This window comes from Polistes dominula, unplaced genomic scaffold (genome assembly GCF_049000335.1).
Source record: "Polistes dominula isolate Pdom_NZ unplaced genomic scaffold, Pdom_raw_medaka contig_28, whole genome shotgun sequence".
Taxonomy (NCBI): domain Eukaryota; kingdom Metazoa; phylum Arthropoda; class Insecta; order Hymenoptera; family Vespidae; genus Polistes; species Polistes dominula.
In genome coordinates, this window is record NW_028300879.1 from 1,159,655 (window position 1) to 1,182,392 (window position 22,738).

The window sequence follows — 22,738 nt, forward strand, 5'->3', positions numbered from 1 at the left end:
GATGTGTCCCACTGTTCTGGGTTTCGTTTGAGTTTTGATTTCGTTTGAGTGCTAGAAAATATCCTATATACGATTCATGCCTCAACGTATTACGCAACAATCGTCTTTCATTATTTGTCGTTCTATTTAAAATTAATTAAAATATATAATTACGGTAAAAATTTGTAAAAAAAAGATATAATACAATTCATAAATAAGAGAAGAAAGATTTGTTTATTAAGAAATTTGATAAAACATCGTATTCGTTATTTGATTAAGGCCACGAGTTAATAATCATACTTGATGCCTTTTCAGCTACCATCATTATAGCAGCAATTGGATTACAATTGGGTAAATGTGGGAAAATGGATGGATCAGCAACACGAATGTTAGGTACACCATGTACACGTAGTTGTGGATCAACAACAGCAAATGTATCGGTAGCTGGTCCCATTTTGCAAGTACCGGCTTGATGATTTTCCGCTCCAGTCTTTGCTCGAATGTAACAATCCCAAAAGGCGTCAGAGCCAGCGTGCAAACTTGAACAAAAAAAAATAATTCGTTATTATCATTATCTTCATTTTTATTACAATATAAAATAAGAATTAAATAATAAACTTACTGTCCACAAAGAGGACTTTGCAATTCTTCTAATCGAAGGTCCCATTTCTTCATGGTCGGAGTGTTTATGAGTTGAAGTACTTGTTTTATACCTTCGATCAAAACTTTCATATCTTTTTCTTGGGTAAAGTAATCAGGATATAATAGAGGTTTATCTAAAGGATTAGAGCTACGTAATTGCATTGTACCACGACTTTCAGGAATTACGACAGTCGGTCTAGCAACGATCTTTCTTCTACCAGGACAAGTTCCTACAGTACCATCAGTACATTCGTTTGGCAATCCTGTTTTCGGGCAATATGAACTGAATCCGTCAAAGAATACTTGCAAGTCGGGTAAACCAGGAACAGTGAAGTTACTTTCAAGGAAAGCAGTTACTTGAGTTAATCCAGTGCTAGCCAAATCACCGGTTCTAAATTCAAGATATTCATTTACTGATTTCATGGTCATAGTTTCTACCGATGTATCCCTTATAGACATTGGTATAGCAACGGAAACGTGATTGATGAAGTATTTTCCTACTGGTAGATCCTTATATGTTTTAATGCCAAGTTTAGATAATTGTTCAATTGGTCCAATACCAGAGTTTAAGAGAATCTGTGGTGATGCTAAGGCACCAGCTGTTAAAATAACTTCTTTGTTACATTTGATGACTTTCCTACGGCCATGTTTATCAATCAGTTCAACTCCATATGCTCTCATATTATAATCGTTGATCAAAATTCTCGTGACATGAGCATTGGTCAGAACTCTGAGATTCTGTCTATTGTGTACAGGTCTTAGATAAGCTCTAGAAGTTGTTGCTCTTATACCTTCATCTACTGTCATTGGTGCTACCATATAACCAGTTTGAGAATATTCTTTCAAATTAGACGTTTTGTGACCTAATTCACTCGCTGCTCCCAAAAGTACACTCACGAATTCTGGTCTGTGAGAATAATGTTGAATTTTCACTGGACCATCGGGCACAGTACGAGTGTATGAACTTAACATGGATGGGTCGACTGGATTTTCCGCAAGTTGGAAGAAGTGTTCGATTTCATCATAGGACCATCCTACGTTACCCTCACGTGCCCATTTATTATAGATCTCTGGATGACCACGATAATACATCATGCCGTGCATACCACTGGTACCTGAGATCATTCTTCCTCTAGGAATATTACATGATCCACCCTTTTCTGCAAACGTCAATTAAAGTTTCATGAGTTTCGCTTGATTTTAAATCGTTCGATCGATAATGATAAATTACTTTACCTAAACACGCTGTTGGATGTGGTTTTGTCGGTTCAGTTTTATATTTCCAATCTAATTGCGAATAAAGAGCATTCCAAGCTAATCCTGGAATAGCTGTCATGGTAGGTTCTTCGGGACCAGCTTCAATCAGTAAAACTCTATTCCAAGAATTGTCACTCAGTCTTCTAGCGAGGATAGGCCCAGATACACCCGCACCAACGACGATAAAGTCGAACCTTTATTAATAAACATTGAATATCATTAGAAATTTTGTCCAAATGTTTTATCATTCGTCGAGTATAGATTTAAAATTTCGTCATTATTAATGTCAATTATTTACCATTCTCCATCCTGTATATCATCTCTACCTAATCGACGACAAGGATCAGATATGTCGCATCTTGCCATCATCAGATTCTCAACTAAAGTCATGAAAGATGATTCGCCTCCGCACATTGCTTTCATGTATTTTGTATCTTCGAAACTGCAACCGCAGCATCCTGTTGCGTTTGATATAATGTAATTGTCGTAATTTACGTCAAGTTGATTGAGCTGAAAGAAAAATAATAGATTATAATAATAGATGATAATAATAATAATAAATTTGGATGCATATATTAGGAATTTAATTTCATGCTATATGGATTAATATGTAAAAGTAATACATTTTATTTGGAATATATTTATATTGGTAATATAATATATTATAATATAATATATATATATTTTTGCAACAACATTTCAATTAAAAAATATAAATATATATATATTTATATTATATTTTATCTAAGTTTTTTAAATTCAGATGAGACGAGTCTCACTCGTCAAATGTATCCAATGGGTTAAGTAACCCATATTTTTCAATTTTATAGTCAAAATAATACAACTTTCTTCATAATGTTATATCGATCAATAAAATGAATATCTATAAATATTTGTACTTACCAAGAGTGGATTGATTTGCTTAGCAAATGCATATTGCACCAAAAGCAAAAGAAAGTCGAGCAAGCGCATTCTAAAAATCCGTATCATCGTCAGTTAGTCAATATCATCTGTAAATTAAGAAATTGAAATAATAAATCTTCCTTCATTATTTCGGCTCACATGATTTATCACGTTTATTTCACACGATTAAACTTATGATAATATTTTAATCATCGATCATTTATTATTCGCCATAAATATTCGTATTGTTTAATCATTGAAATTAATTAGCAACTAAATTATTATTTACAATTTGATCAAATTTATTATAATTCGATGAGTGACAAGGTGACGTATAGATGTATAATATTATTTCTTTGACTACTAATAATTTATGAATGACGAAGTATAATCATAAAAACAGTTTAATAATCATTCACAGTTAATTAAACACTTCGCTACATTACTTACGATCACGACATATATTTTTTGATCTAATGTACACGACTATTATTTATCAATTCATAGGATGAATTAGCAAAACTGAAAGATGAAAATGATGATGATGATGGTCCATATACTAAAGATGAAAATCGTATTAACCATAAAACAACATGAAAACATAGAGAAAGAGAAAGATATATATATATATATGATCTATATCAAGGAGAGCGTTCTAACACTCGTTATTGTAGCACCAAAGATAGAAAGTAAATGTTATTCTCTCATTCCTCCTCTTACTTTCCTTTTACTTTTTATTTAATCGATGTATTTTATTGCTTACGATAGATAAGGAAATAGCGAAGCATCAATTATTTTCGATTTCCCTCGTCGATATATTTTTCTTTCTTTTTTTTTTTGTTTTTTTTTTTGTGAAATACCGTTTAAATGTAGATAATGAGTTCAGCTGGTAAATGTTAAATTTGATATGTTGTTGGTTGTTGTTGTTGTTACATAAAGAAAGGTAAATCTGTAACAAGGATCAGAGATATACACATATAAAGGTTTTGCAAAACGTCAATAGAACGTTGGTTGGTAGGGTGCAGTGGCCTCATGGCCAAAGATTATAAGACAACCAAAAGGATAAATGCCTTTCTATACAAATAAGCGGCATGCATGTGATAAAAGGTGGGGAGAAAATGAGAGAAAGAGAAAGAGAGAGAGAGAGAAAAATAGATATACGTAATATATCGGGAAGGTTTGCTTTACGATAATGCTCGACAAGAATCATTTCAACTAAATTGAATCAAATTTGCAATACGTAAGGAGTGCTCTTTGCATGTGGAGAGTTCCATGAGTTTAAGAAGAAAATTATGACAAGACGATTTTTAATGGATGTATATATATATATATATATATATATATAGAATTATATTCCTTGAAAAGGAAGAATTGAAGTGACAGGATTTTAACACATTACTTGTTACGAACTTTCTTTACATTTTTTTTATTTGACAGATTATAATAGAATTTTCATGATTATAAGCTTGTAATAAGAAATTATTAATAATATATTAATATTTTTTAGTAATGATAGTGATTATAATATATTAGGTTGTTATTTTGAAAATGTATTAGTATGTTAAAAAAATAAAATTGTTGTAAGAATATATATTATAATAATAAAGAGAGGAGGAATAACATATTGTAAAGATTATTACGATGATCAATGTCACTTGTTTTTATATTATTGTAATATAAATTAGAAAAATTTAATTCCTTTTTTAAACATTACGTTTTCTACCCTTTTTTAAGTGAATTAATTCGGATAAAAACTAAAATAAATAAATAATTATTAATAATAGAAATAATTATTTTCATATAGATTATAAATGCATAATTATACATTTTTCTTATTAATAGTTTTAGCATTCTATTAAAAAAAAAAAAAAAAAAAAAACAACAAAAACCACAAGAAATATGATTAATAAATTGTATTATTTACGACAACATTTATTTTACACTTTACATTAAAATATTAATTTTAATAAAGTGTAAAATATTAAACAATAAATGTAATTATAATCATTGAAATAGTTCATCATCATTATTCGCGTTATCGAAAAATAATTTCTTTTGATTAATATTCAATAAATTTCTAAATTTTGCCGTGGTCATCACTGATTATTATGACAAGCCACGCACCCGTTCGTGTCTATAACATAAACGGAAATTTGTTAATCAAGTTGTATTATAATCAAGTTGAGATAAATTCAAGTAGATAAAGAAATATCACTTATCTATCACGCTCTTCCTCGAAATTGTATTATTATCATATTTGTTTGAACTTTCAAATGAAAATAAAATAATAATAATAATAATAATGAAGAAGAAGTATGCACGAAAATCTGAAACACTGATAAAATAATCTTATTATATGTTAGATGGAAATTCCGAAAGACGCGGGGGCGCACACGGGCTCATGAACGAAATCGAGTTCTATACTAACTGCAAGATTGTACTCTTACCAATGGTTCGTTTAAAATACGTTTTACATAAGATCAATGCGTGTACGATCAATACCCATTGCGACTGGCTAGAAGAAACAGAGTAAACTTGAATTGCACGTAGGTTGTTGGATTGGGTGGTGAACGCTGTTTAAACGAGTTTATTCTCAAGTATATTGGGAAAATTTTCATAAATACACACGTGCCGTTCTAACTAAAATCAAATGACATTCGTTGCTAATAAACGAGATTTCCCTAATTTATGTTAATTAATTGATATTATTAAGAGAGAGAAAAAAAGAAGACAACGTTACCTGATGATATATTCTCTATAGAACTTAGAACGGTTGATGGTGAAGTATCGACTCAAGCTGGCCAGCTCGCAAACATTTTGGAAGCATTTGGAGCGTCGACGAGAACAAAGAAGAAACTAAAGGGGGGAACGAACGGTGACTCGAGTCGAAAGGCGCGCGACCACCGAGTAGTCAATGATGAACGCGGCAACAGGAAAATTGTTAATCAACACAACGACCGAAAATATTAAGTAGATGCGAATAAGAATCAGCCGGTGTAAGAAGACTCACTCATTCGTTTACTCGAACAAGAATCGTTTGGTAAAAGGCAAACGTTCTTAGTCACAAATCGGTTAACCCATCCACCAACCCAACCGGCTAAACTAGACGCACTAATTAAGAATCCATCCTCCCTACTCTACCCTTCGTTTTGTTTTTGTTTTTTTTCTTCTTTATTCGTCTCTTCTTTCTCTCTTTGGTTCTCTCTTGCGAGAGCAAAGAAAAGAAATCCTTCGTGTCTGATGGCAGTGAAACATCCATGACGTGACGTCATCATTACTACTTCCCTTCCACTCTGCATTTGCTGCTGAAGTCTATTCGGTCCAAGCAAAATGCAATGTTGTCGAAAGTTAATCGACTTGCAAGAAGAAAGTTGAATGTAATGAGATTACATATGTGTGCATCTACCTTTTTGTATTACGAGTTCACAATTATTCAGATAACAACACTATTTTCTTCCTTCAATTTTCCAGTTATCTATACGATATGATTTTTCTTTTAATCAAAGAACAAATTGATAACAAATAGTCTTCTTTAAAAATTGATTAGAATACCTTGAAATACTAATATATAAATAAATATTGTCAAATGGCTTTTTGTTAACTTTGCTGTCTGCTTGATTCGAATAAACTTGTGATGTATAGGTGTGTAAATATACACGTATAAGAACGATTCTCTATGGTTAATATTGAGAAATAACGAACTATCCCGATTATCTTGCTTAATGCGCTAATCTTTCAACAAATCGAAAAATCAATCGTAGTTAAATGCGCACCGAAACTTCAATAAAGATTTTCGAGTTTAAAGAGGGTGGGAGGGGGGGCAAGAAAAAAGAAAAAAGAGACTTCTTCTCAGATTATGCAAGCTAGTATTTCGCGTATTACGATATATTAATGATTTGCAACGCACAAATATGGTGAATCACTGTTTCTATCTTTATATTTTTCTAGTTTTATTTCACTTTTCATTTTACCTATTCGTAAGATGTATGATTTCACTTGTATTCGAGGAAAGTGAGGAGGAATATAAAAGCTCGTTGCGAGAATCAGACACCGATACGATCTGATTATTCGTAGCCCGATGTTAATTGTTAGCTTAGTTTCGTAGGATTATGATATCTTACCTACTTCTTCACAAGTTGGAATTACGTTAACTCGGTTGTCTGAGAACGAATAGACCTCTAACACCTCTGCCTTTGATTATAAAAGGAGATTGGAGGCAATCATTGTAGTAGAAATCATGTGGAACACTTGAGTATACAAATAGGATAATTTATAAGCTTAATAAATACGTGAACAAACAAAAATGTCCAAAAATGTAGATAGATGTTCTATTGATTGTAAGCAGCACGATCGATCAATCAAACATTTACATTATTACATTAATTTGCACACGTGCACGATCTACACAAATATTTAAGATCGTTTTTCAAGATATACACATATATCATGAATTATTTCAAACGATTACTTGAGCATATGATAAAAATCTAATTTATCAATGATAATCAAATATTGAACAATTTATTAATTTTGCTTATCAATGACCTCGCCTTATTTATTCTTCCTTTATTATATAATGCTAATTAGTATTTTACAAAATTATATTTGCTATGGTCATACGAAAAAAAAAAAACCCTCAAATATCGTTGTCTACCTAAAATCGTGAATTAAATCTACAATCATATGGGATTCCCGACTAGTGTCACCTTGCATTTATCAGCTGAATGATAGATCATATACGTTTTTTTATGACAAGTTTGACATCGTTAAAAAAAAAATTCTCCTCCAATGAAATTTGATATATTGAACAAGAGCCAAATTTTTTATTTGAATTTAGTCGAGTGTCAACATTTTTTTCATAGATTCTGTCAAGCTTTACACTGTGGATTAAACTTTGCACCTTGTATCTGTAATGTAGAAATATTTTACCAAAAAATTCGATTGATATCGAATTATATACACATTTTTATTTATTTATTTATTTATTTATTTATTTATAAATACATCTTATAAACAATTGCTGAATTCCTTGACGAAAAAAAAAAAAAAAGTAACTATTCATTTTTTTTGTTTTGTTTTACATAAATGATCTTACAAATTTTGATAATGCATAAAAATGAACTTTTTCAATTTGAACTTTATCAATAACAAGATCAAATAAATACCGTTTGTCGTCACGTGATCTTGAAGATTAAAATCAATACTACAATTAATTCTCCAAAATTATCTATTATCGATAGCATCAGCAATTATGACGACCGTGTAGAACCCACTGACATAACATCAAAACAACTTTGAAATTTGCACGAAGTGTCTATGTTTTTGTATTGTTTCGAAATTTCACGTTAACTGGGGAATTCCCTTTTTAAAATTACCTGTTTTTTTTTTTACAGCTATTTTTATTATCTATTATTTATGCTTAAAATAAATGCAAAGACTATGAAATATATATTTTTATTCGTTTATTTACAACAAAAATGAAATATCAACAACTGATACTTTTTCTTTGTGGATACATGAACAAAAAGAAAAGTGTATATTTTGAAGTAGATACATAATAAGAAACATTAATTAATTATAATATTTTCTTTATTCGTCGTAGTAATCTTATAATTTATAATCAATTCTATAAAGATGCAGAATGTTGACAATTTCATACTTAATATTATAATTCTTTTTTATATTATCCTATCTTTTTACATATTGTTTACAGTCATTCATTTTATTCAAATATGTCATCAAATGACGTATCTGAATATGATATTATGTTGATGTTCTTAAGAATAATGATAATATACATAAATTACACTTTATGTTACTATACTTATACTAAAAACATCATATAAAGTTCATAATATTTTACAAAAAAACACTATTTTATAGTATTTTGGTATTTTAAATGATGTTGTCTGATAAATAATTATTACATAAATAATTCAAATTTATTAAATGTTTAATATAATATATGTACCCATAATTATGAAAGTCATATATAAATCTTGTTTAAAGATATTTAAAAAATTACATTTCAACACTATCATATATTTTATTTAATATTAAAATAACAAATATTATCTAACGATTGTTTTTAACAATATCGTAAAAAATTACATTGAATGTATTTACTTGAAAATAATGTTGCATGAAATAACTGTGATAAACTCATATATACTTTTTTTTAATTTTGACTAAGACCACATTCATAATTATGGACACGTATCATTTTTAATTTTCACGTATTTAAAAAATATTGTTTAGACATCATTTTTTTTTTTTCTAGAATCGTTTTCTCCTATAATAAATTTGTGCACGTGCTTTTTAGCCTCCATTCTTTTTCTTTAACCAGTGCTGCTTAATCATGTCAGAACCTTTCTCAGCGATCATTATCACTGGAGCATTAGTATTACCGCTGACAATGTTAGGCATGATAGAAGCGTCTATAACACGAAGACCACTTACTCCATAAACTCGAAGCTGATGATCGACAACTGCATCTGGATCCCAATAGGGTCCCATTTTACAAGTACCAACAGGATGATAAACTGTATGTGTATAATACCTGATCATGCATTCCCAATGTAAATCAGTGTACTGTGGTATATGTTTACAATTTGGAAATGGTCTCATAAAAAGTTCACTGCCGAATCTTTTAAAAGATCGAGTTTTACTAAGTGCAATAGCGATCTTGACGCCTTCAACAAGTGTTGCCATATCCTCGGGTTCTTTGAAATAGTTAGCATAGATCATCGGTTTGTCAAAGGGATTATTACTGCGTAACTTGATAATACCTTTACTTTTAGGTCTTAAAAGCATAGGAAGTACGCTCCAAACATCTTTTTCGTTGATTGGACTGAAAACTTCATTGTAAAAATTCTTCTTGATGCCATCGATCTTTCGTAGCTGCCTACCGCCATCAGAATTTATTGAACCTGATGCGAAATGAAACTCAATATCTGGAAAATCTTCCGTGGCATTGGCGTATTTTGTGTTAATGAAGGCTAAACCTTCAACACCGCCAAGAACAGTCAAAGGACCATCACCTAAGAGTGCATATTTCATAACAGCTTGTACATTATGAAGTCTCTTCTCAACCATAGAAATTTCCTTGTTTACCGTGAAAGCGAGACCACCTAAGCCAACATGATCTTGTAAGTTGTAACCTACCTTTAGGTCTTGTATAACAGGTATACCGTGTTCGACCAAGTGTTTTCTTGGTCCCAAACCTGACAACATTAAAAGCTGAGCCGAATTGATGCTTCCACTGGACATAATAACCTCTTTTTTTCGTGCGTATGCGATAAACCTTGTCATCTCTGACAAATTCTACGCCATACGTTCTCTTTGAGTTAGGATCGATCAGTACTTTGGTCACGTGCGAGTTTAATGCAACGTGTAAGTTTTTACGAAGTCTCACTGGACGAAGAAAAGCCTTAGCTGAAGAACATCGACTGCCACGTCTTATGGTACCCTGTGCTATCATGAAACCTGTTTGATGTTCACCATTTATGTCACGATTTTCATAACCCATCTCTTGACCAGCTTGAACGAAAGCAGCCGCCAACGGTGTATGCCAAGGTGCTTCTTGAATTGTCAAATAACCACCGGTCGAGTGATACGGTGTACGAGTCAAGTAAGGATTCTGGTTGTCTTCAGATTTTTTGAAATAATAAAGTACTTCTTTCGAATTCCAACCAGGATTACCCAGTTGTTCCCAAATGTCATAGTCCTTTTTATTGCCACGAACATAGAGCATATAGTTCAGGACGCTGCTACCACCGATCACTTTACCACGAGGCCAGTTACAACGTCCATTTTCCATTGCTGAAACATTTGCAATACTTTCATTGGTATTCGATGTAGCAAGACTCGACAGATTTCTAGCTCCTTCGAATTAAAACTTTCGACGGGCTCTATACAATCACGTTACGTTGTAAGAAAGAAATACGAAGACCTAGTTAACTACTACTTACCCAAGCAATAAGTACCCTCAGCTTCCGTCTTATATTGCCAATCGAGTTGAGTTAGTTGAAGATAGCCAGCAAGTAGAGGTACGTCCGATATATCTGTCTCCTGTCCTCCAGCTTCTAAGAGTAGTACGTTCCAATTATTGATTTCACTGAGACGATTCGCTACAACAGCACCTGAAACGGATATACATTAAGAGAAAATATTATTTATAAGTTTTCATATTTTAGGGCTTTTTTATTTTTATTAATTAATTATCTAAAGTTGTTGTTAGCGTGGAATCAAGACAAAAATTATTACCACTACAAATCATGACTTCTTGCAATTGTTATGTACAATTTGTTGCAAATATTATTTGTTATACATATAAAATATACTAAATAAGCTTAAAATATAAATATTATATAAATATAAATTTTCTTTTTTGAGTTACTAAAAAAAAAAAAAATTAATTTTCAGGGGGACGATAAGAAATATTTTTTTTCTGGAAAGGGTGCAATAGGACAAAAAAAATTTGGCAGCCATTGTTCTATACAGATCACATATTATGATACGTCAAATTATTATTCTAAATCGTATTATCATTCGATAAGATGAAAATAATTGTTTCGAATGAATGATAAGTGAAAAAAAATCATATAAAAATAATAATTATTTTAATGATACCTGCTGATCCACCACCGACTACGATAAAGTCATAAGATCCTAATAATTCTTCGACAGGAACATCAATAGGTGGTGCTTCGTTGTCTAAAACTTCATAATGGAAATAAAGTAGTGCAGCAGTTAAAACTGAAAAAACCATGATAGTCCAGTGCCTGTAGTCGACAAGCCTCCAATGAATGCACTTTCAACTCCCATTATAGTTTATATTTTGATTATTTCTGTAATATACAGAGTTGGTTTTTAATAAATAAGATACAAATTTTTCTAAGCAAACAAATATTTAATAAATATATATATATATAATATAATTTACAATTAATTGAAATTATTTGTAAAAAAAAAAAACAAAGTTCCTGAGTGATACGTTGTTCTAGTAGAACTGAAAGCCGATACACTAATGATGGATATCATCATTAGACATTCAATTGACTTGAAATGTTATGGCGCATGTCATTATGAATAACAATTGAGTAGGAAACTTTCAAATGTTAAGTAATTAATGCCACATGCCAATTGTCAATGCCACAAGTTGCGATTATTTTTTTTTATATGTCACGCAAACGTAAAACGTTATCGAAGTCTTTTTAATATATACAACTGTTTTTTTTTTTATTCTACCTGTAGATTAAATTGTTAAATATATTGAAATGGAAATTTCACAGAAAAAAGAAAAAAATAAAGCTTGAAAAGAAAAATGAATTCTTTTTTCATTTGAAGACATAGGTTTTGATGACAGAGGTTATTGTCTCGTATCAAATCGCAATTCTCTGTTTTCCCTTTATAATACTTCAATACAATGTTCTTTACAGGTTTCCCCGTTCATTTTGTCGATCGTTTTCTAGGTTTCTGTGCCGTCACTTATACGATTCTAATTCCAAGATTGCCTCGATCTATTAATATCGAACTACTATAATAGATTATTCTCGAACGATGAACCACACCGATAAATTACAAACTTTTACCTTCGAATAACAAATTTGTTCACGGTATAACGCATAACCCTTTTTTTTTTTTAATCACTACGCAAATCCATCCACTTTACAGACACACGCACGCACGCACACACTTTTGAGTGATATTATTATTTGAAATGTCAGTAAAAAAAAAATTTAGGCACAAGCATAAAATTAAATTAAATGAAGATTATTTCGTAACTTTTTCGTATTTAATTTTCTAATAATTTTTCTTTATTTATGTTAATATATGTATTCTGTAATATAAATTCGAAGTATAAACGAAAGGAAGGATCTAGTTGTAGTCTAGTAGAAGAGAAGATCGAATGAAGCCTAAAGGCAGACTAGCAAGAGTGACCATGACCTTACTACGAACACTACCGGCATGCTGGATCCATTGAGATTGTATTCCGAAGTCATACGGTTACCTTCGAAGCGAACGGGTTTCGAAGCTACGTGCCTCTCGCATAACGGTCATCGACTTCCTCCTCTGCCTTTCTCCGTAACATTTTTTTTTCCTTTTCTCCTCTCTCCTTTTCCAATACTTTTTTCTAATAATTTCATTCTCATTCTATTAATTAATATATACATTTGACTAATTGTTAAAAAAAAAAAAAAAAAATATCTATAATATAGTTTAATAAAATATAATATAAAATATCGTATAATTAATTATTAATTATTGATATAAATATCATAGAAATACAAAATAATATAAATATAATTATAAATATAAAATAATATCAAATATAAATATAAATATCAAATATCAATAATTCATTTAATAATATGTATAATATCTTCTTCTCTTAATATATATATAAATTACGTGTCACATGTTGTTTGTCCATAATGGACTCTTAAACTACTGAATCGACTTTAATCAAATTTTGCACACTATGTGCAGTTTCATCCAACATGAAAGATAGGATTGTTTATAAAATATATTTTATTAATATATATGAAGTATTTATACGTCCCGCCTGGTTAACAAGTTAATACAGTTAAAGTAGTCATAAGAGGTATGATTAAGTTCTGTATGTAACAAAACATGGTTCCTAAGATTTGTAGATGAAACATTGAAAGAGAAAAGGTTTATGATATCTGGACAATTGTTAAAACTTCTAAAAATTTGACAAAAGAAAAACATTGCTTTTGATATCATCATCCTTCTTTTATTCAACGTAGACAACACAGCATATTCTCATACAACTGAGAATATCATCATAGTTATGATTATAATATTAATGAGACATTATAATATGATATCCAGTGAAAGTATTATTCTTGCAACGATACTCGAAAGTCATTGGAATACAAAAGTGTGTTTGATTTATATTCGTAAGAAGAAAAATTTTCAAGTTTCGTTCGATGAAGTGTATGACGTGCGATATCTCACGTAAGCGAAAGACGATCGCTAGCAAACGTTTAGGTAGTCGTGTTCTTGACGTCACGATCTAGTGATCTCACCATGAAGAACGGTACGGCCTCTCTATAAAACGACCTACTTACGCTTGTCACAAAACTAAGGGGAGCGAAATACTTTGTGAGAAGTCAAAGTACCAAGTTTCCTAATTATGATGTTGTTTCATTGACAATTAATAAGAATAGTAATAATATTAATATTAATATTAAAATAATAATTATATATTTATAAATATATAATGACTATAATAGATTAAAAATATATTATAAATTGTAACTCTGTACCACTATACTATTGGAATGCAAAAGATTAAAATAATTTCAATTATTAATTTGATGATATTCCATGACATCGTCATTATAACAACATTGTAAATTATCATTACGATTTTTGTACTTCAGGAGGATGTTGTGGATCGATGAAGAAAAGAACAATTGTCGGCGGCTACGTTTTCACTTGGTGGTTCGTCACAGATGTCCAACGATTGTCCCTCGAAGTGATGACCCTAAATCCAGTTTGCGAGAATGTCGAGACTGCCCAAGGTGTACCATTGACCGTCACTGGAGTGGCCCAATGCAAAATCATGAAAGCCGATGAACTTTTGCATACTGCCAGTGAACAATTTCTCGGAAAGAGTGTTCATGAAATAAAATCAACGATATTGTCAACACTTGAAGGCCATTTACGTGCAATTTTAGGTAAGAATTTCTTCGTGACAATTGATTTTTCTTATATTTTACGTGGCTTTTTTTTCATGATGCTAGAAATAAATTCATTGCCACGTATCGTGAAAATAGGTCGTATTTATCCACAAAACGAAAAGTGCAAGGGTCGTGGAATTATTGACTAACTATACGAAAGATGACTGAAGAGGTGTGTTGCTCAAGGAGAGAATGCTGTGACGTATCTTTTTAGGCTTCCACTTTGTTCACTTGTTTTTTCTTTCCTTTTTTTTTTCTTTTTCTCAAACATTGTTTTTTTTTTATTATTATTCTTTGTTCAATTATAAAATTGACGAAAGATTTGTCTTTTTACAGGCACGCTCTCAGTTGAGGAAGTTTACAAAGATCGTGATCAATTTGCTGCACTTGTAAGAGAAGTTGCAGCACCTGATGTTGGTCGTATGGGCATAGAGATTCTCTCATTCACGATAAAGGACGTTTACGATGATGTTCAATATTTGGCATCACTCGGAAAAGCTCAGACAGCAGCAGTTAAACGTGATGCAGATGTTGGTGTTGCTGAGGCCAATCGTGATGCTGGCATACGCGTAAGTTTTAACTCATTTTGTTAAACAACGAATGAATTCATCTTTCCTTTGAAACTAACCAATTCTAGAAATGGAAAAAAACGACAGAAAATTAAGTTTATCGTTTAATAGAATGATTCTTTCTAATACGAAAATGATTTTTATCGAAGAAAAAGTTAGACTTTTCGAAAGAATAGTTCGCTTCCATGGATCATTATTCTGTAAATAGGTAAAACATGCTTGAGCAAGAGAAATCGTAGAATTCGCTTGTTCGCAGGAAGCCGAGTGCGAGAAAGCGGCGATGGACATAAAGTACAACACCGACACAAAGATCGAAGATAACGCGAGGCTCTTCCAATTGCAAAAGGCTAATTTCGACCAGGAAGTCAACACTGCTGTAAGTGAAACCAATATGGTGGTGGTCTTGTTTCTAAGATGTACTAATACATATAAATTTGATTCTTCTTTTTGTTTATATCTGTAGAAAGCAGAAGCACAGCTCGCATACGAACTACAAGCCGCGAAGATAAGGCAACGAATACGAAACGAAGAGATACAGATAGAAATCGTAGAGAGGCGTAAACAAATCGAAGTAGAGGAACAAGAGGTACGCCGAAAAGAACACGAACTTCAGAGTACTGTACGATTACCAGCCGAAGCAGAACATTATAAAATTGGAAAAGTGGCTGAAGGAAAAAGGTATGCCCCGAAATCTAACAATTTCTTATGACTCTACTTACATAGAGGCTACTCTAATGTAAACCTTCATTTTCCTTATTTAAAAAAACATAAGCCCCCTTTAAACATCCATTAACACTTTAATGGCTGTACGTGTACGTAGTCAAACGTCGTCAAGTTAATAGTCGTCAAATTAACATAAAACAAAAAACAACAAATTTAATTTTATATATACATAATTTTAAATATATATATAAAGTTATAAAAATAAAATAACGGCCAATGTGTTTCGGCTATCACACACATGTTGTATGAGCGGCCATTAAAGTGTTAATATACTAAAACTAAGAATAATATTGTATAACTTAACCTTTATATTTTTTTTTTTGTAAACACGCAATAAACTAATGTAAACTTTACTCAAAGAAGATGGTTGTAACGTAGAATGTCCATTAAACAAAAAAACGACGACTGTCAGCAATTGTTTTAAGATATATTGGTTCAGTCGTCATAATACATCATTTTTTTACCATTATCAAAGCAAACAAAATTATGTAAAAGTCAAATACTTGGTGTCTAATATTATTATATGTGTATATGTATATCACATTGAATTGTTTTTAAAACAAATAGAACGCAAACGGTGAGCGCAGCGAAAGCCGAAGCCGAGAGGATTCGATTAATTGGAGAAGCTGAGGCTCAAGCTTTGGAAGCCGTTGGAATATCGGAAGCTGAGCGTATGCGAATGAAAGCTACAGTCTACAAGAAATATGGCGAAGCGGCGATACTCAATATTGCATTGAATGCGTTGCCAAAGGTAAAGAGAAACGAATCTTATATGCATAATGCATTATACACTAATTCGACTTCCGTTCTATAATGCAAACTCTTGTAGAAAGTTCTGCCATTTTTTTTTTGTATATTGTTTCTAAACGTAAATTTGATATGCACGAATCTTTTAAAAGCTTATATGAAATTTGTCTCATTTTTTGAAAAACTTTTTACATAATATACAATTAAATGTATTTTTTTTTATTTTTTCTTTTCAATTTGTAGATTGCTGCCGAGGTTGCAGCACCCTTAGCAAGAACGGAAGAAATCGTTCTGTTAGGTGGAAACGATGCAACGAGTGGTGAAATAGCTCGCTTAGTGGGTCAAGTACCACCAGCGGTTCAAGCGTTGACAGGTGTCGATCTATCGAAGGTAAAACGTTCGTGACACGACGTATAACTCGAGCAAATAATGTGTACTGATCTTATACCTTTTTATATCCTTTCTTTATCTTTAGGTTTTAGGAAAAGTACCAGGGGCAAAGTAAGAATTTCTGTATGAAGCAAGATCGCACTGATCAGGCGAATAATCAATTCGCTAGAATTTCTTCAACTTGAAGCAAAATCTATACTGCCAGACTTCTCTGCTAAATTTCATTATTTACCTACGATATTTCACTTTTTCCTGTTTCCCCGAATCACTCTACCTCACGTTCAAATGGAACGAAATCTAATAAAAAGAGAAAGAAAGAAAGAAAAAGAGAGAAAGAGTAAAATAAATAAATAAAAAAAAACAAAGAGAAAGAAAAAAATAGATTTCAATTTATGTTCTATACAGATTCGTTAGATATTAAAAATCGATCTTATCATCGACAAATGTAATTTGATTTTTAGTAAACAGTAAGCATTCAACGCACAGTTACAATACTTTTGTTCTCTTCTTCTTTTTATTCTTAATCTTATTTTGTTCCATTTTATATTATTTCAAAGTGAAAAACGTTCTGTATTATTCCTCTTATTACATAGAAATCCGACACATTCAATCATACTCGCATATCTCGCGTTTCTTCCTTTCGCAAAGAAGACAAATCGAATTGTTTTGTCAATTTCATAACAAAAAATATACGCACGTGTATATGTAAGTATATATACCAATTTAGACTTAGACAAATTTTCAAAAGTGATCGATCGAAATTTATAAACGTCGTTAATAATTTCTAAACGATTTAACGACGAAACACTAAAAAAAAAAAAAAACACAAAAAAAGAAAAATACATGCCAAAACGTGGCATGATGAAAAATCTATTCTTATTCGCCTTTGAAATATTTAGTAATTAAAATTGACTAGCCATTAATATTACGTAGGAATCAAACGTAACGCCATTAAGTTTACTAATCTATTGTGATTGAAATTTTCGATCATTGTGTTCAATCTATGGTATATGAATAAAATTAAACAAAAATAAAGAGAAAGGAGAAAGAGAAAGCGTAGAAACGCGTATGGGATTAGGTCGGAACTTTTCTTAGACATTTGTATATATTTTAAGTAATCTTATGCATGTATATACATGCGTATATAAAGTAATTCATTTAAAATAAATAATTGCAGATAAACCAAAAATAAATATCTTTAAAACTTTAACTAACGGACAAGAATAAACAAAGAATGGAGAGAAAAACAATTAAACAGAGAGAAAGAGAGAGGAAATAAAAGAATAGAAATAACTTCAATTTCTCAATAATTATTAGATTTCAGTCATGTAAGTGATTCTTATCTCGTAAGATACATGACTTTAAATGAAAAAAAAAAAAAAAAAAAAAAAACTGTGTACGATAATATAAAACGAGACTCTCCATTTTCAAAAGAGAAAATTCTTATTCTAAATCCATCACGTTATAATAACATCCATTTGCATACTCTTGATATTTTCTACGTATCGGAACTGAAACAGTTTTTTCAAATGGATAACGTATTATTCCAAATAGAAAAATATTAATCTGTATGTATATACTATACTAATCTCAAACAAGAAAAAAGATCATCAGTAATACACTGATCAAAAACTAGGATCTGATATTTTTCACACACACAAAAAAAAAAGAAAAAGAAAAAAAAAAGAAAAGATCTCAAGAATTCCAAAGAACAAATCTCTAAATTTTTGTCTCCCCCAAATACATCGTATGTAAATACATTTCTGAAAGGGAAGTTGGGTGTCGTATGATTGTCAGCCATTGAAAAGTCTTCCCAAAATAAAAGAAACAGAAGAAAAAAAGAAAATAAAAAAAAAAAATAGTGCACGTTTGCGGCAGTACAAAAAAAAATTAAATAAATAAATAAATAAAAAACAAAGAGATAAATAAAATAAAATAAAATAAAATAAAACAATAGTGTCATTTTCAATGGCACTAGACGAACTTAAGTAATAAGCGATCTTATATACGACCAAAAGAGACGGAAGGTCGTGAATTCGTTGAAAATAATCAAATTATATACTTTCTTCGAAGAATGTAGCATGTATCAAAGAAAAAAAAAGAAAAAAAGATAAAATATTTTTCAGCGAACAATTAGTGCGACCGTTCCGATGCATAGTAAAATACGAGCTCTCAATTTGCTTGAATATACACATAGTTTCAAAGGTTCTTCGTGCGAGAATAAAAATTCTCGCGCGTAAGACACACATACACATTCACACTCACACTCACGAGGTGTCTTTAAAAAATAATTTTAAATAAAGGATTAAAAAAAAATAATAAAATCGAATCTTGTGAAAAGTGTGTTCGATTGTATGCTCGATCGACAATAAGAATTATAATTTGATTCTGTCGAAAGAGGTACTCAAGCTTAGGTAGCTTAAAATGATTCGATGATAGCTTTATCATTTAAAAATAATACCATCAAAGTTTTAATCATCGCTTCCAAGATCGCTCCAACTAATTATAAGTGGACTCTATTGTGACCATTTTTAGCAATCTTTATTTTACTCATAATCAGGCTTACTTTTATTATTTTAAGTTTTTTTTTTATTTTTATTTTATCGTGAAACAGTTACCATGTAGATATTTTCTATATTTTTTTCGATTTATATATATATTTCTTTGTTTTTCTCGTTATTTTTGTGTTTACCCTTTCGCTACACCAGAGATATATATATATATATATGAGCCACATTCATTTGCAAAATCAATTAACACCAGAGAACAAAAAGTATACAAAATTAATAAAATAATAAAAACATCGTCGTATCATTTATTATTGAACAATCATAAAAATATATATATACATATATATATATATATATATATATATATATGTATAGCAGCGAAAGGGTTAAATAATATAACGTTAACTTAAACAATATGTTTATTTCTTTTCCGCGATGACAAAGTTAATGCATTAGATTTAATCTTTGAAAATAACAATTGTACAATAGTATTTATATATTATATTATATTATATTATATTATTATTAAATATGGACTATAGCTAACGTTCGAGATTAGCTAAGTCAATTATTTACGTTTAACGTGATCAAATCTGCATCTCTAATGCAGTATTTAAGTAATTAGTTTTAAGATATTAATTTCATCGTTTTTATATTGATGTACTACTACTCTTGTTGTTAGTAAAACGATCTTATTATTAATTCGTTTTATCTAATATTACAATCATTATTATAATTTGTTTTCTATCATTGTAACTAACAAAGAGAACATTAAGAGTTATTACCTTGTATTGGACAATGAAATCATTCTTATTATACTCCAAATGTAAATTCGAAGCAAGATGATTGTATATTTTTAGATTTAGAAGATGAGAGAAGATTGTTTTTAAGATTAATAATTATAATTATTATATTATTATTATTATTATTATTATTATTATTTGAATTATTTTTATTAAACATTCCGCTTCATTTATTTTCGTACACTTCTATTTGTAGATGGTGATGGTGATGATGATAATGATGATGATAATGATAATGATAATGATGAGTTGTCCAATAATGACGACAATGATGATATAAAGGCATCCAATGATTATAAATCTCTGTATAAATCAAGATAAAACATGTAGGATAAAATGCGCGATTGATTATCTGTCTGTTTTTTCTTTTTTTTTTCTTTTTTCTTTTTATCTTTCTCCTCTGTAAGATCCACTGTATAGAAGATCTTGCTGTATACAGAAAAGGGAGACTTGTGTAATAAGTAAAAAGTAACGATATATTTATGTCGTTTGCTTATTATTTGTTACGTTCTCTTTTATGTCAAAGGACCAATCGAAAGAAAAAAAAAAAAAAAAAAAAAAAAAGCTAACACAACCAATGGATTAATAATATTATTTGGACGCACAATATTTTCAAAGTTCTTTCATTCAGTTTTATTCTCGTTTGAATATACGATGATGACAAGACAGATTGTCATAATCTCTTACTCGATATACTCGATATGACTCTTTATCATCTTCGGCACACATACTTTCGTATATATGTAATGTACATGTTACATTTCTAAAGGATAAAGATCTTAGTTATGTAAGCGATTTAATTAACAATAGCCTACATTGAAAACATTTGTTAAAAGTCGCTTTTCATAATACAAGTAAATTTGATATAATCATTGGCCCATATAATTGTTCTAAAATAATCTATATAAATATATATATATATTGTACTCTAAGAATCCGAAACTTGAAATCTCAAACTTGTGTGATGATTGCTTTAAAATATTCTATCTTTGATAAAATCTTTTTATGATACATATATATATATATATAAATATATGTTGGCGTTAAATCGTGAAAACCCTAAGTCTTACCCAGAATAATTAAGCAATATTTAGAATAACATATAAAAAGAATTTTATTCTATATCAAAATGAATAACAAAGTTAAATATGAATTCACTATAAGAGTAGTTAAAGTATGGGGGTATATTCAAAATCGATAAAACGATACGAACATTAACAGAACATTTTTTTCCCAAAGAAGATAACAAGATAAAAACGTATCTATGATGAGCATTCATTGCTAACGTTTCATTTATTTCATTTTTATAATTTTCCAACAAAATCTAATTAAATTTCTTAAATCAATAGAAAAAAAAAAAACTCTATCTCGAGATTTGATAATCATCGTTTGGAAGACTTCAAACGAAAAACATATATTTTTTGTTTATCCCCAAATTTATAACAGTACACAGTATAAGCAGATATTGAAACAAAATTGAAGAATATTTTTCTATACTTAATTAATTGAAATATGTAATTCTCTCTGTATTGTATTCTGTTATGTAATTCTAATTTTTTTTTGTTTTTTGTTTTTTTTTTTTTCATATTTAAATAGACCAGTATAATTATTTCTGGGTTTAGTTAGTCAATTCATGAATCAGCAAATTTGACATAGTAACGCCGGTATATATCTATATCTATATATATATATATGTACGTATATGTACGTATATGTGTGTGTGTTTTTTTTAATGCATTTTTACTCAGTCGAAAGCTTTAGTCGTAAAATATATTGCAATTAAAGTCCACCATTGTAATTACACAGAATGTGTACTTTGATATACATATGTGTTGAAATTATTCGTATTGTATACACGAGAAGGAGGAGGAGGAGAACACATGCATATTATGTTCTGTGCAAAAACAAAAATCTAATTTAAAGACAAAATATTAATATTATTATTATTATTATTATTATTATTACTATTATTATTACTATCATCATCATTCTATTCTTATTCCTATTAAGTATTTTTACAAGTTCTTCTTGTCATTGATAATATTGCGTTTATCCAATCGTCGTACGAATATATGCACGTTTCACTTGCCATTTTTAATTGTATAAGAAACGAAGAAAAAAAAAAAGAGAAATATTCGAAAAAAAAAGAAAAAAAACAAAACAAAAAACAAAACAAAAAAAAGAAAGAAAGAAAAAATAATTCTTCTGTGAATAAGACACGTTTACATAATAATTTTTCATAGGCAAGAAAATAATTAAATGCGCGATATCTCGCGACTAGACATTACCTGTGAATACGACCAAAAATAAAATCTAAAAGAAGTATAAAAAGAAAGAAAGAAAGAAAGAAAGAAAGAAAAAAAAAAGAAAAAGACGATAAGAGAGAACGATACTAGTTAGAAATTCAAAATTTAACAAAGTGTTTAGGATGAATTAAGCTAGTCTTTTGTAAACTACAAACCTAAAATTATATATTATATATAATATATTATATTATATATTAG

The 22,738-nt window shown here is 29.9% G+C and overlaps 3 protein-coding genes across 5 annotated transcripts in view; 1 reads left to right on the forward strand and 2 right to left on the reverse strand.

Moving 5' to 3' along the window:
• The window catches only part of Flo2 (flotillin-2), a 54,738-nt gene extending 32,132 nt beyond the window's left edge, over positions 1-22,606 (forward strand). For both annotated transcript variants that reach the window (XM_015324846.2, XM_015324848.2), the window contains exons 2-8: positions 14,193-14,489; positions 14,829-15,061; positions 15,318-15,437; positions 15,525-15,739; positions 16,352-16,535; positions 16,775-16,921; positions 17,007-22,606. In XM_015324846.2, coding sequence (XP_015180332.1) covers positions 14,193-14,489; positions 14,829-15,061; positions 15,318-15,437; positions 15,525-15,739; positions 16,352-16,535; positions 16,775-16,921; positions 17,007-17,036 — 1,226 coding nt within the window. In that variant the 3' untranslated portion in view covers positions 17,037-22,606. The remainder of the gene's footprint in view (positions 1-14,192; positions 14,490-14,828; positions 15,062-15,317; positions 15,438-15,524; positions 15,740-16,351; positions 16,536-16,774; positions 16,922-17,006) is intronic.
• LOC107068451 (glucose dehydrogenase [FAD, quinone]) lies at positions 191-7,663 on the reverse strand. 2 transcript variants are annotated; one of them, XM_015324831.2, is made up of 6 exons: positions 6,903-7,663; positions 2,782-2,888; positions 2,177-2,388; positions 1,858-2,072; positions 602-1,781; positions 191-518 (listed from the first exon to the last, which is right to left on the reverse strand). In XM_015324831.2, exons 2-6 carry the CDS (start codon positions 2,866-2,868, stop codon positions 254-256), a joined length of 1,959 nt encoding a protein of 652 aa, XP_015180317.2. In that variant the 5' UTR covers positions 2,869-2,888; positions 6,903-7,663; the 3' UTR covers positions 191-253. The 2 variants fall into 2 exon arrangements, with proteins under 2 accessions (XP_015180317.2, XP_015180313.2); XM_015324827.2 differs by lacking the exon at positions 6,903-7,663 and adding an exon at positions 5,522-6,568.
• Positions 7,875-14,185, reverse strand: LOC107068454 (glucose dehydrogenase [FAD, quinone]). The gene is given in 5 exon segments (XM_015324838.2): positions 7,875-10,065; positions 10,067-10,602; positions 10,752-10,922; positions 11,413-11,541; positions 11,544-14,185. Coding segments are annotated over 5 exon segments (1,866 nt in total). The 5' UTR covers positions 11,608-14,185; the 3' UTR covers positions 7,875-9,099.
• Positions 22,607-22,738: the final 132 nt, after the last annotated feature.

Bases quoted from the DNA above. Each gene is read 5' to 3' on its own strand.
- LOC107068451 (XM_015324831.2), bottom strand. From the start codon at position 2,868: ATGATACGGATTTTTAGAATGCGCTTGCTCGACTTTCTTTTGCTTTTG. The intron at 2,389-2,781 runs GTAAGTACAAAT...TTTTTCTTTCAG, and splicing joins AGCAAATCAATCCACTCTTG to CTCAATCAACTTGACGTAAA. The intron at 1,782-1,857 runs GTAAAGTAATTT...TGACGTTTGCAG, and splicing joins ACATCCAACAGCGTGTTTAG to AAAAGGGTGGATCATGTAAT.